At 35.4% G+C, this 11,491-nt stretch overlaps 2 protein-coding genes across 5 annotated transcripts; one reads left to right on the plus strand and one right to left on the minus strand.

Annotated features, from left to right (window-relative positions):
* On the plus strand, nt 1–4,366 carry LOC18103059 (MACPF domain-containing protein NSL1). 2 transcript variants are annotated; one of them, XM_024611777.2, is made up of 7 exons: nt 2–436; nt 870–1,108; nt 1,825–2,011; nt 2,235–2,318; nt 2,413–2,596; nt 3,090–3,256; nt 3,563–4,366. In XM_024611777.2, exons 1-7 carry the CDS (start codon nt 173–175, stop codon nt 4,253–4,255), a joined length of 1,818 nt encoding a protein of 605 aa, XP_024467545.2. In that variant the 5' UTR covers nt 2–172; the 3' UTR covers nt 4,256–4,366. The 2 variants fall into 2 exon arrangements, with proteins under 2 accessions (XP_024467546.2, XP_024467545.2); XM_024611778.2 differs by lacking the exon at nt 2,235–2,318 and having other exon boundaries at nt 1–436.
* Nucleotides 4,367–7,366: 3,000 nt separating this feature from the next.
* Nucleotides 7,367–10,908, minus strand: LOC18103061 (protein DEHYDRATION-INDUCED 19). Of its 3 annotated transcripts, XM_052445217.1 has the most exons (6): nt 10,459–10,908; nt 10,220–10,359; nt 8,957–9,034; nt 8,530–8,819; nt 8,297–8,357; nt 7,764–8,169 (listed from the first exon to the last, which is right to left on the minus strand). In XM_052445217.1, exons 1-5 carry the CDS (start codon nt 10,541–10,543, stop codon nt 8,333–8,335), a joined length of 618 nt encoding a protein of 205 aa, XP_052301177.1. In that variant the 5' UTR covers nt 10,544–10,908; the 3' UTR covers nt 7,764–8,169; nt 8,297–8,332. The 3 variants fall into 3 exon arrangements, with proteins under 3 accessions (XP_006377401.1, XP_052301176.1, XP_052301177.1); XM_006377339.3 differs by lacking the exons at nt 7,764–8,169; nt 8,297–8,357 and adding an exon at nt 7,367–7,745 and having other exon boundaries at nt 10,459–10,889; XM_052445216.1 differs by having other exon boundaries at nt 7,762–8,357.
* Between the last annotated feature and the right edge of the window lie 583 nt (nt 10,909–11,491).

Raw genomic sequence — 11,491 nt, forward strand, 5'->3', positions numbered from 1 at the left:
TAAAATGCTAGAGTAAAAGAAAGAGCAAACCATAAAGACCAATTCAGTGAGAAGTCCCCTCCATTTAGCACCAGAACTCCTCTCTAACTCCTCCATCACTGCTAAAGCCCAACAAGTTTAATTTTCTCACGTAAAAAAGCTGTCTGAGTGGATTAGTTATATATATGTTTTGATGGCATATAATCGGCTTGATGCTCACTCAGCAGCGGAGAAGGCGGTGTCTGTGATTGGATTTGGTTATGATTTGACCAAAGATATTCGATTGTCATATTGCAAGCCAGGTCTTTTTGGGTCTAGATTGATCAAGCTGGACCTCACTCGGAATCAAGAGCTTGTGGTTCCTGGTGGGGTTGTTGTTCAAAACGTGCCTAATGGTATTAAGTGTGATAAAGGAGAGAGGACTAGGTTTCTCTCTGATGTTCTCTCTTTCAATCAGGTTAGTGATTTAATGGGATGTTCAAGATAACTTTTTTTTTTGGAGAGATATGGCGGGTGTTTTTTCAATCATGGAACAGTTGCTTCTTCTTCTTGCTGTTTTTTTGGTAGTTTTATTGTACTTGGTGGGTGCTGAGTTTGAAGTCAATGGTACTATAATTAGGTCAATGATTAAATTTGGATTAATAATAGGCAACCCATTATTACAACTTTCTGTAAAGGGCTCCGTCATCCTAAAATCCGGATTCATTTCTCGTCGCAAATATTCAAGTGTAGCATACCATATCTCAATGGATTGCCTTATTTTTTCTATCGCGTGTACATTTCCACAATGATGGTCTGTGATTATGAATTTGATCAAAACAATGACCGTAACAATCTTTATAGTGATTCTTGTACTTGTCTAATCTTGTTTATTGTTAATTTCCTTGTAGATGTCGGAGAAATTCAATCAAGAACTGTGTTTATCAGGTAAAATTCCCTCGGGACTGTTCAATACCATGTTTAACTTCAGGGGTAGTTGGCAGAAGGATGCGGCTTCTGCAAAAAGTCTTGCTTTTGATGGTTGGTTCATAACACTATATAACATTGAGTTGGAAAGATCCCATATAACGTTGTCTGAAAAGGTGAAGCAAGAAGTGCCTACTACATGGGATCCTGTTGCCCTTGCTGAGTACGTTCTCTTAATCTCAAAGCTGATCAACTTGTGTAAAATTATTGGTCTACGTAATTAGGAAAACCAGAAGAAAACAAGTTAGATGCATGTTTAATTATTTCCAAATGGTTAAAGTGTTCTTGCGCGCTTGTGTTGGAGTGGGAGTTAGATAGTTCAACCTGAAAAAAGGTGACAAAAACTGATGGTGGCTTAGATTTATTTATTTTTTCAATATTATGAATAACACAGGGATTTCAGGGAAGTAAATGGTTCATATTACAAAAACAACTCATAGAGCTGTACTAGATTTGAATTTAACCCGCATGTCCAAAAAACAATTTAAAGAAGAAGCTAGTCTGTCATAGGATTTGATTCTATTGATGGTTTTATGAAATTAATATGCATTTTCGTACATGGTTTTTTTTTTCCCTGCTGAGAACCCATTAATTTTAGCTCCAAAAAATAGCTTATTTTGATGTTTAATAATAGATGATGAGCTTAGATGATTCAAACACTAGACACTTGAGGATATCCTGTGGAAGAAATTATTGAAGAGGAAAGTTTTTATGTCTAGGAAAATTCTGAGGTGGAAGCAATTTGCTTCAATTTGCATGTTCATGTATTTTCTTTCCTTCGTGGTTTCTGTAAGCTAATGTTCTAGTGGAAGTTAAGTTATTGAGAGCTTTTCCATTGAGATTGAATGAGTGCAGATCTTGAATAACATGATCTTCCAGGTTTATTGAGAAATATGGCACTCATATTGTTGTCGGGGTAAGGATGGGAGGTAAAGATGTGATACACATGAAGCAGCAACAAAAATCAAATCTTGAGCCCCCTGAAGTGCAGAAATTGTTAAAGGAATATGCTGATAAGCTGTTCTTCGGAGATGTTGACCCTGCTGAATTATCAGGAAAACCAAAGGTAATTAAATCTCACAAATAAGATACTCATCATTGTCATGGTCTTTCTCCAAAAACTTATTGGAGAGGATATACGTATGATGAGTGGTGCATCACACAATTCACAAGGGTGAGAAATGAAATCACAATTCACTGTGGGTAATTATCATGGGGTTGTAAGATATATAGGAAGAAATCATGGTGATTACGTTTGTTCAATATGGTATTCCTGTTTAATGTTTCAGGATGAACACGTTATGCCTTGGGATTTCAATGGAGTATTTGCCCATTCGATGAGGCCGCCTGTCATTACTTCCATAAAGAATGAGGTGGGCTTCGTTGGTATATGTTGTAACAGATGTTTCAGGCAACCTGCCCCAAATAAGTCGAGATTTTTATCTGATGGATTTATTTCTTGTGCAGGATATAACGAGCATTTGTATCCGAAGGGGAGGTGTGGATGTTGGCCAAAGCCATAACCAGTGGCTCCCAACTATATCACAGTCGCCAAATGTTATTTCAATGTCCCTTGTGCCTATAACTTCTCTTTTGAATGGTATTCGAGGCAACGGATTCGTAAGCCATGCGGTGAATCTCTACCTTCGATGTGTGTACCTATCTCTCCTCAAAATTTTGGTCTCTCCATAAGTGCTTTGATTATGCTGCAATATTGCATTCACTAAGTATACAGGAGTTAAAAGACACAAACAAATGAAGTGCTCGAAAAGATTCGATGCCAACCCTTGCATGTTTGCTAGCTAGACACTTTTGAGCCTGAATCCTTGACATTTAGCCTTGTTGCATTGTTTTTCTGGGTTGGCCTTTTCACTCTGTTTGGTTACCATTTCCTGATCAGTCTCTGCATAGATTCAACTAGATGTTAGAGTATATGCAACTGGTTTGTTAGCTTTTGCAGATGTTGTGGAGAATAATAACGCATACATTTAGTAGATTCAATGCTTGGTGACTATGGTCATTTGGGCGTAGCCGGATCATATATATCATGATAAATTATTTCACCTGAATCTCGTTCATCTATATTTGAGAAATCTCCGTTAGTGTTTCTTGGCATCTTTGCTGATCTTTGATCAATCATGCAGACAAACCTCCAATAGAGGAACTTCACCAGTTTTTAGAGTTTCAGTTGCCTCGGCAATGGGCTCCAGTATATGGTGATCTGCCTCTTACTCTTAAGCGCAGAAAACAAGCAACCCCATCTCTTAGGTTCACCTTCATGGGCCCTAAGCTTTATGTCAACACCACACAGGTAATGCCTTGAACCGCAGCATGTTAGAATTACTCAAAGCATTGATTCCAAGATCTTAAAACGATATGTGATTGCTGGTGATAGTGTACCTGGACCCTAAAGGCGTAACTTAATGAACTCAAGTGCACTTCTTAAAACATCTCTTAAAAAATGAAAAGATAAAAGGAAATAAGGAAAGATAATCATAATTTGGATATGTTCACGGTCTGCAGGATGTTAAATCATCAGAGTCAGTGATTATGGTTTTCCAGAATTTAAAAGATAATCATCATTCTAGTTTTAAAGATTCTAAATCCAAGCGTTCAGGTTGATTCTGGAAATCGGCCAGTGACAGGAATCCGCTTACATTTGGAGGGTAAGAGAAGTGACCATTTGGCTATCCATCTCCAGCATCTTTCCTCTCTTCCCAATATGCTCCAACTCTCAGATGATCGGCTCGAATCAACTCATGAACCTGAAGACCGAGACTATTTTGAACCAGTTCTATGGAGCATATTCTCACATGTCTGCACTGCCCCAGTGGAGTACAATGGTGCCCGCATTGATGACACCGCTTCTATTGTAACAATGGCCTGGTTCGAGGTAAAGGTTGTTGGGATGAAGAAAGTTCTGTTCCTGAGGCTTGGTTTCTCAATGTTGGCATCTGCAAGACTCTGCAGGTCAGAATGGGATGGACCTTCAGCCTTGTCAAGAAAATCGGGGGTCTTCTCGATGTTGATTAGCACTAGGTTTAGTGCAGGATTAAATCCACCCGAGAAGCCAGCTGTGAAAGTAAACCTGAATTCTGCGGTTTTTCCTGGAGGCCCGCCTTTACCATCAAGAGCACCGAAAATGTCAAACTTTGTGGACACAAAGGAAATGGTGAGAGGTCCAGAGGACCTGCCTGGATATTGGGTGGTCACTGGAGCTAAGCTCTGTGTGGACGGTGGTAGAATCTCAATCAAAGTCAAGTATTCACTGTTAGCCACAATATCAGAGGAGGCAATGATGTTGTTGTAAGAACTTGCATGAGGGAAAGAATGCATTCGTTCCTACTGTTGTAACTTGCAAATGATAACCATGTAATTTTCTCAACTAATATTTTTTTTAAAAATCAGATTCTTTACGTCATCTGGTCCCAAGCTAGAATAGCAAAAGAATTACTAACCTTTTCTTGTTCTACCTGGCTATTGGCATTTGTGTCTGAGTACGGGGAGTTTTGCTTTGTGTGTTGGTTTTTAACGAGTAGTATCAGAGAGCTTGGAAGAAAAAAGAAAGCATAAGTACAGCAGTAAAACATGTCTTCCTTGATGAAAACGCAACAGGTAGTCCTTCGAGCAAAACAAACACGCAACAACAACAAGACTTTCAACGCAGATGCAATAGCAACCTCCATTGACGAGTGAGACTTCTTCCAACATAACACAACAAAAAAACATTGCAACCACAGTTCAAAACGCAGCAGAAATTCTAGTAGTAGCAGTCACAGTAACAATAGAGCACCTTCTACGCAAAAGAAGAAGCACATCAAAATCTCCTTTCAACGCAACAAATCATCAACCAAAACGCAACAATAAGAGCAATCGAAACACAACAAATTATCTCTTCACAGCGGCAACAACAATTCCAATGCAACAAATCAAATCATGTCTTCCAAAATTTTTGTTCAACTAGTATTATTCCTTGTTTTTGATGGTTATCATGATAACTGGGGCATGTTAATGAAAAATTACTTAAGGTTTAAGGAGTACTGGTTTGTTGTTTCTAAAGGAATAATTGAACCAATACTCAGAATAACAATAATGAATATGTAAAAATTAGAGATAAAAGATTTAAAATCAAAGAATTATCTTTTCCAATTGAACAATTAATTTTAAAAACCATTCTTTGCAACTATACCTCTAAAGATATTTGAGATTTCATAAATATAAACTATTAAGGAACAATTAGAGCAAAAAAGCAATAACTTAATCAATATTGAAAACCATTCTTTGCAAGGATACCTCCAAAGATATTTGAGATTTCATAAATATAAAGTAGAAACAATTAGAACAAAAAAATAACAACTTCAAGCACTTCAAACATAATTCATATTCTTAGGATGAATATAGGAGAGCCGATTATATATTATTTTTTTATAAATGATGGCAATCATTAATAAGATACAGATCCATGACGATAAAATAGAGGTTATCACCACCATTAAGAAAATGCTTTCATTGTTAACACCAAAATTCAATTTTATTGTTTGTTTAATAAAACAATGTAAAGATATTAATGAATTCTCCATTGATTAATTATAAATTTATTTATTAATTCATGAGGAAAAGATGAATCAACAAGGAAAGGAGAAGTAAATTTTATGAGTTTCATCTAATAATTGCTTTTCTACCTTATATAGAGGTGGTCGAGAAAGAGAACGAAGTATAAAAAACAAAAATGATAGAATTTTACATCAAAGACTTAGAGATAATCAGTCTTTCAATTCATAAAAAAAAAAGATATAACAATAATCATTTAGCTTTTTACATGCCAAAATCAATGAACAAAATAAAAATTACGTATTTTAGGTGTCACAAGTATGGATATTACAAATAAGAATGTAAAAATAATTTCAATAGAAATGGTAGTGGATAATCTAATTTTACAGAAAAAGAAAAATGAAATGTTGTTGATAACTAATCATATGAAAAAAAAAAATCACTAAAATTTATGTTATTTAGACATTGACTATAACAATCATATAAGTGGATTAGTCAATCTTATTTGATTTAGATGAATCTCATCAAGATATTATGAAGTTTGATGATGAGTTTATAGTTTTCATTATAGAAAAAGGAATAATAGTGATTCAAACCAAGAAAAATATTGTTCATACTATCTCTGATGTTTTCTTTGTTCATGAATTGAAAAAAAAAAAATTCCAAGCACTGCTTGACTTAAAAGAAAATATAAAATTTATATAAAAAACATAGTACATAGAATTGAAGATGATAAACTGGATTTAATTGCTAAAGTAAAAATAAAAACAAAATAAAATAGTAATGTAGCATGTTCATTATTTTGTATTTTCGAATAGTAACATTTTCACCCTATTAGAAAAAGGAAAAAAAAAAAAGAGGAAATAGGATTTGGCTTCTCTCAAGGCTGGGTCCAGACGAGGAGGAGCTACTATGGTGGTTATTGGTGGTAGAGACGGCACCAATGCTAGTAAAGTGGTTTTTTGGGTGGTTTATCAGGTTTATTCGATTTCTCTCTCCCTCTTCGATTTTTCTTCTTTCTATTTTCTTCTTCTTTCTCCTCTACAAACTCCTGGCTCAGACCATCTTCATTTTCAGCTTCAAAATCCTCTTTGATTTTTATTTTTTTTGGGTTTTTTAGTTTCAGGTCTTTTTCCCTCTTTTTCTCTCTTCCTCTTCTCGTTTCAGCACCTGTAAGTTAGCAACTATAGATGCTTTCCAAGAATAAACTGGAGAGGATGAAAAAGGAATTATCCTACAACGAAAATGAGAAGAAAAGTCTTGATTTAAAAGGCTTTGTATGTAACATAAATAGCCTTGAAATTAACAGCTCAACCTGACAGAACTAGGTCTCTGAGTCAAGGAGTTCTAAGTTCTGAAATGAGTTTTTAATTCTAACTTGTTACAACCATCGCATTAGATTAGGATTATTTTTATCAGTTATTTTCCAGCTTTTTTAGCTGGGATATAAGGCTATATAAATAGTCAACATGTATTAAACCTAAAGACATGCAATCTAGCAATAAAAAATAAAATATCAAACTTTTTTTGAATCTATATAACCCATCTTTCTAATTTCAAACCATTCACAGGGATCATAATTCCCTAACCATCAGTATCCATTTCTTAGGCTTTTTTTCATATACATTTTTCTCCTTCTATGCCTCCCACAGAAAAACATGAACATTTTTTCAGGGGCTTTGTTTAGTAAGCTTGTAAACCATTCACAGAAAAATGTTTAACTGATAAGAAAGGCAGCATGATCAGCTAAAAATATGAATTGCCTTCACTGCAGCTGCACCTATACTAGAGGGAAGTCTGGAATGATGTGTCGAACTCTCTGCTTCCACTGATGCACTCATGTGTGATGATAACGTTCTTGAAATTATCATTGAAAAAGCTACATCAAGAATATTTCATAAATCAAGTCTTCCATAACTAGAAGATCATTGTTTCTGCTGAGTGCAGTACATCACTAGTTGAGAGGAGAAAAGGATGAGATATTATCCTAAAGTCGCCACAGTGCTGCTGCAGAATCTGAATGAGGCATGCATTTGGGTTGTTGAGCAATGTAAAACAAATAAAATCCCACCCAAAATTACCTCTAATAGAAAGATTTTGAATCTCCTCCCTTATTTTCTAAGTTGACTTCCTGCTTTTATTAGTTGCTTAACAAGGTTGAGAGAAGCAAATCCTGCACAAAACCAACTCTCCCAGAAACTTGCTTCATCCTTTTTTCCCTCTCTTCGTAACTCAAAGAAGGATCAAAACTGCAACAAAGAGACGATGTCAAAATTAAAATCCCAGAGACAATTTTGACATTAGCAGCCAAATCATCACCTGCTTGTTTAATTCTACTACCAAATAACAAATATCAGTTAAACATGTCAAGTTACAATTAATTCGTTCACCTCTCTACCTGGCAAAACTCAGAATGTTTGAACACGTGTGTGCATGCTTGCAATTGTATGCATGATGCATGTAATGTACAGGTGTGTTCGGGCACCGTGTATGCATGTCTCTATCAGTCTTTGCGGTGCTCAGATCTCTGGTTTTTATTCTGGAATAAATCTTAGAAAAATCCTTGGCCTTATCCCAACCCTCAACCAACAAGCAACCAAGCACCACCCTTGCCTTTGTTAGTTATGAGCGGGAGATTTAACTCCAACCTCCTACACAGAAGTTCATTGATGCCTGTCCCATCCCATATGACCAAAAGATCACTACCAGCAATTAAATTGCAGTATATCAAATCACCCTTAGCATGAGAAATGAACAAATGGATTGATGGCCAAGGAAAATAAAAAAGTGATGGCAATACCAGCAAGACTTTAACATAGATGTTTCCACATAAGGTTCAATGTTGGCCACGGTTACAAGCACTGGTAGAGCAGCAAGGAGACATTGTGTCCACTGGTTAATGCGTTGTGAAATATGAAAAACTATTTTATGTTTATCATTTCTAGTTCAACATTTGAATGACCGAAGGAAATCATAAATGAGTTTATTCTTGGCTCCTTTAAGTTGTTGAAAAAATAAAACTTGAATCATTACCTTGATTTCCACATATGAGATGGTGCTGAATTCTTTGCAGAAGAATCCTCTATACTCGTTACCACAGATTTTGAAATTTCCTCTGCTTCAGATGTATGGAAATTTAAAATGAAAGATGAAAGGAATGGATCGGTGGAGGCATTGGACACATTAGCATTAGTGTTATTTGACCTATATCCACCACCCCCTAACAGCACTTGCAGATGAGCCTCACGGAGATCACGACCAAGGAGAGACAATGCCTGACTGTTAGGAATTGCAACTCTACGTAACCTGCGACGTCTCTGCAAGTAATCTTTAGTTAAAGAAAACTTGGGCACTAGTTTGATTTTTGTCAACAAATATAAAGCCATGCATTTATACCTGCATATATTCTAATAATGAATGAGAAACATTTGGGTAACAAAAGTTTTAATTTTAAGGATATCTTGAACAAGTGTCCATGTTGTAATGTAATATGACTTAGCATGTCCTGAGCAACTTTAACAGAGCAAATAGGACAAACCTGCAAAGACAAAGTGGAAGCAGCATTAAATCAACCCAAAACACAATTACATAAATAGTCCTAAAGCCATGCTGGGATTGAGTAATAATAGGCAATAAGACAATTAAGATACCAAGTTGTTCATGTCTGCTTAGCTGTTTTCTAATTTCTATTTCATAGCATTATCCTGGATGCATAGATATACAAGAGATGTCCACACCCTCTTCTTGTAGGAGAGAACGAAAGACAAATATACCAAACTAGGATAATTATTCAATTGGACTAATTGGTTGAGTGAGATTTGATGACTGCAGTTTCCTAAAAAAAACAGGTAAGGAAACTGCTGAACATTTATAATCTCCTCAGGTTAGTAGATGAAACAGATTGGATTGTCAATTTGTCAGCAGTCGTGTGTACTGTCAAACCAAGAAGGGCTGCTCGACTTGAAAAGCTCCTTTATATGTAAAAAAAAAAGAAAAAGCTCCTGAATAAGGATGTGCTCACGACTCACTGATCCCACATCCATCACTTCATAAATATACATAGCTCAGTAAGGACTAGCCGCATTAATTGTCACCTAACACCACATATTCCTTATTCATTGCTTTTTCAGCAACATCAGTTACAGAATAGATCAGCAATTATTCTTCGAGGGAGGCAACATCCTCCCCTGTCCAACAGGAGCACCTTTCAGAAATTGGAAGATCAAACACAAAGAGCAAATATGAACAATAAAAACTAACAGAACTTCATGGTATTGGCGAGGTATTTCCAAAAGAACTCTAGGGAGAAATCAATACCTCCCAACACAAATATGCCTAAACAAATACTCCTACTACAAGGTCACTTCAAAAAACTTTACTTACACAAATACAGAACCAAAAAGACCAATCCCTGCACCTTCCCGTCATCGCGATAAAAAAGAGAAGATGTCATTAGCATCTTGTATCAAACAAACATACCCAGTAAGGTAAAGATCAATCCTTTCTCATGTCTGAACGAAAAAAGGCAAAATCTAAACCAATCACTATGACTTTGGCCCCCTCTCTCTCAGGAAGGAAAATAAAATTAGATTTTGATGCATGAAATTAACAAACTTAACCACCTAAACATAAAATAGAAATCAAATCAAGAATCCAAGCTCAAGCAGACAAACAGCAACAAAACTTACATCACTTCCATCCAAAAAGTTAAAAAAGAACTTACGGCGACTTTAGACTCGTACGAGTGCTCATCTTCAAGATGCGAACACAGAGACCCGATATCGAAATCTTCATAACAGTAAGGACATGGAAAATCAGGTCTAACCTCTTCTTCTACCTCGAAATCATCAATATTGAAACGATCTAATTACACATCCACAAACAAAAACGACAGCGTTAATTGAGGCCACAACAACACTTCTCACAAAACAAACGAGCAGAATAAAAACAAAAGGAACCCACCTTGATGGGAACTCTGATGATGGTGCTGTGACGCATACTGCTGTTTAGCGGCGGCGATGCGAGATGTCCAAAAATTAGAGGTCATTTCTTGATTCAAATACGAAGAATTTGAGCTGGGTTTTCAATCTTTTTATTGCTATTCAGCTCTTGTTTACCATAAGAAAATAATACAAAAGAACAAAACAAAAGAACAGATCTTTTATCTGAAAGTTTCAGTGTATATAATTTCTTGAATACTCTGACTTAATTATATTCCATGGAAGCATGAATTTGACTAGTTCAAAAAAGTGTTCATATATTATTATTTTTTCTTTAATATTATGAGAAGAGGAAGCTTCAAAATGGGACGATTGAATTAAGGGTGGGAGAGACAAGGACAGGGAAACAGGTGGCTCTGTATGTGGACATGACCAGGTAATGACGTATAAGAGAACAAGAGCAAATGTCGGATTTTTTTAAGGACGTTCTTCATTTTTTGTTTTGGAAATTCGTGGTCCAAATTGTTGTTGGTTTCAGGATTACTGTGTGCCTGTTATTTTATACACTATCCTTTTCTGTTAAAGAGATTTGCTGTGTTCTTTAAACGGCAAACTACTCACTTGTTACTCTCTTTCTTTCTTTGATTGTGGATCATAGAGTGCAGATTGTTTCTATTGTTTATGTGATATATATGAACTTTTTGGCGGTTCTTATAATTGCAAGATCTATGGGGTATTTCGTAATCCTAATACTTTTGATAAAAGTTTTGGAAAAATAACAAGAAATATTAAGAAAATAACATACTTTGAACAAGACTAGAAAACCGCTATTTGAATTTGCAATTGTATATAAAAACATATTTTGAAACATGGTTATTTCAAATAGTAATTCTGTATAAAAATAATATTTTCAAAGTCTAGTTATGTTTAAATTATGTTATTTTTTTTAAAAAAATTTAATTATGTTATTTTTCCAAACAAAAACTTTTATTTTTTAAAAAAAAATCCTCTCTTTGTTGTTGTGTTGTGATTGTTAAAAGCTGATCTTTCACTGT

Source organism: Populus trichocarpa, chromosome 11 (genome assembly GCF_000002775.5).
Source record: "Populus trichocarpa isolate Nisqually-1 chromosome 11, P.trichocarpa_v4.1, whole genome shotgun sequence".
NCBI lineage: Eukaryota > Viridiplantae > Streptophyta > Magnoliopsida > Malpighiales > Salicaceae > Populus > Populus trichocarpa.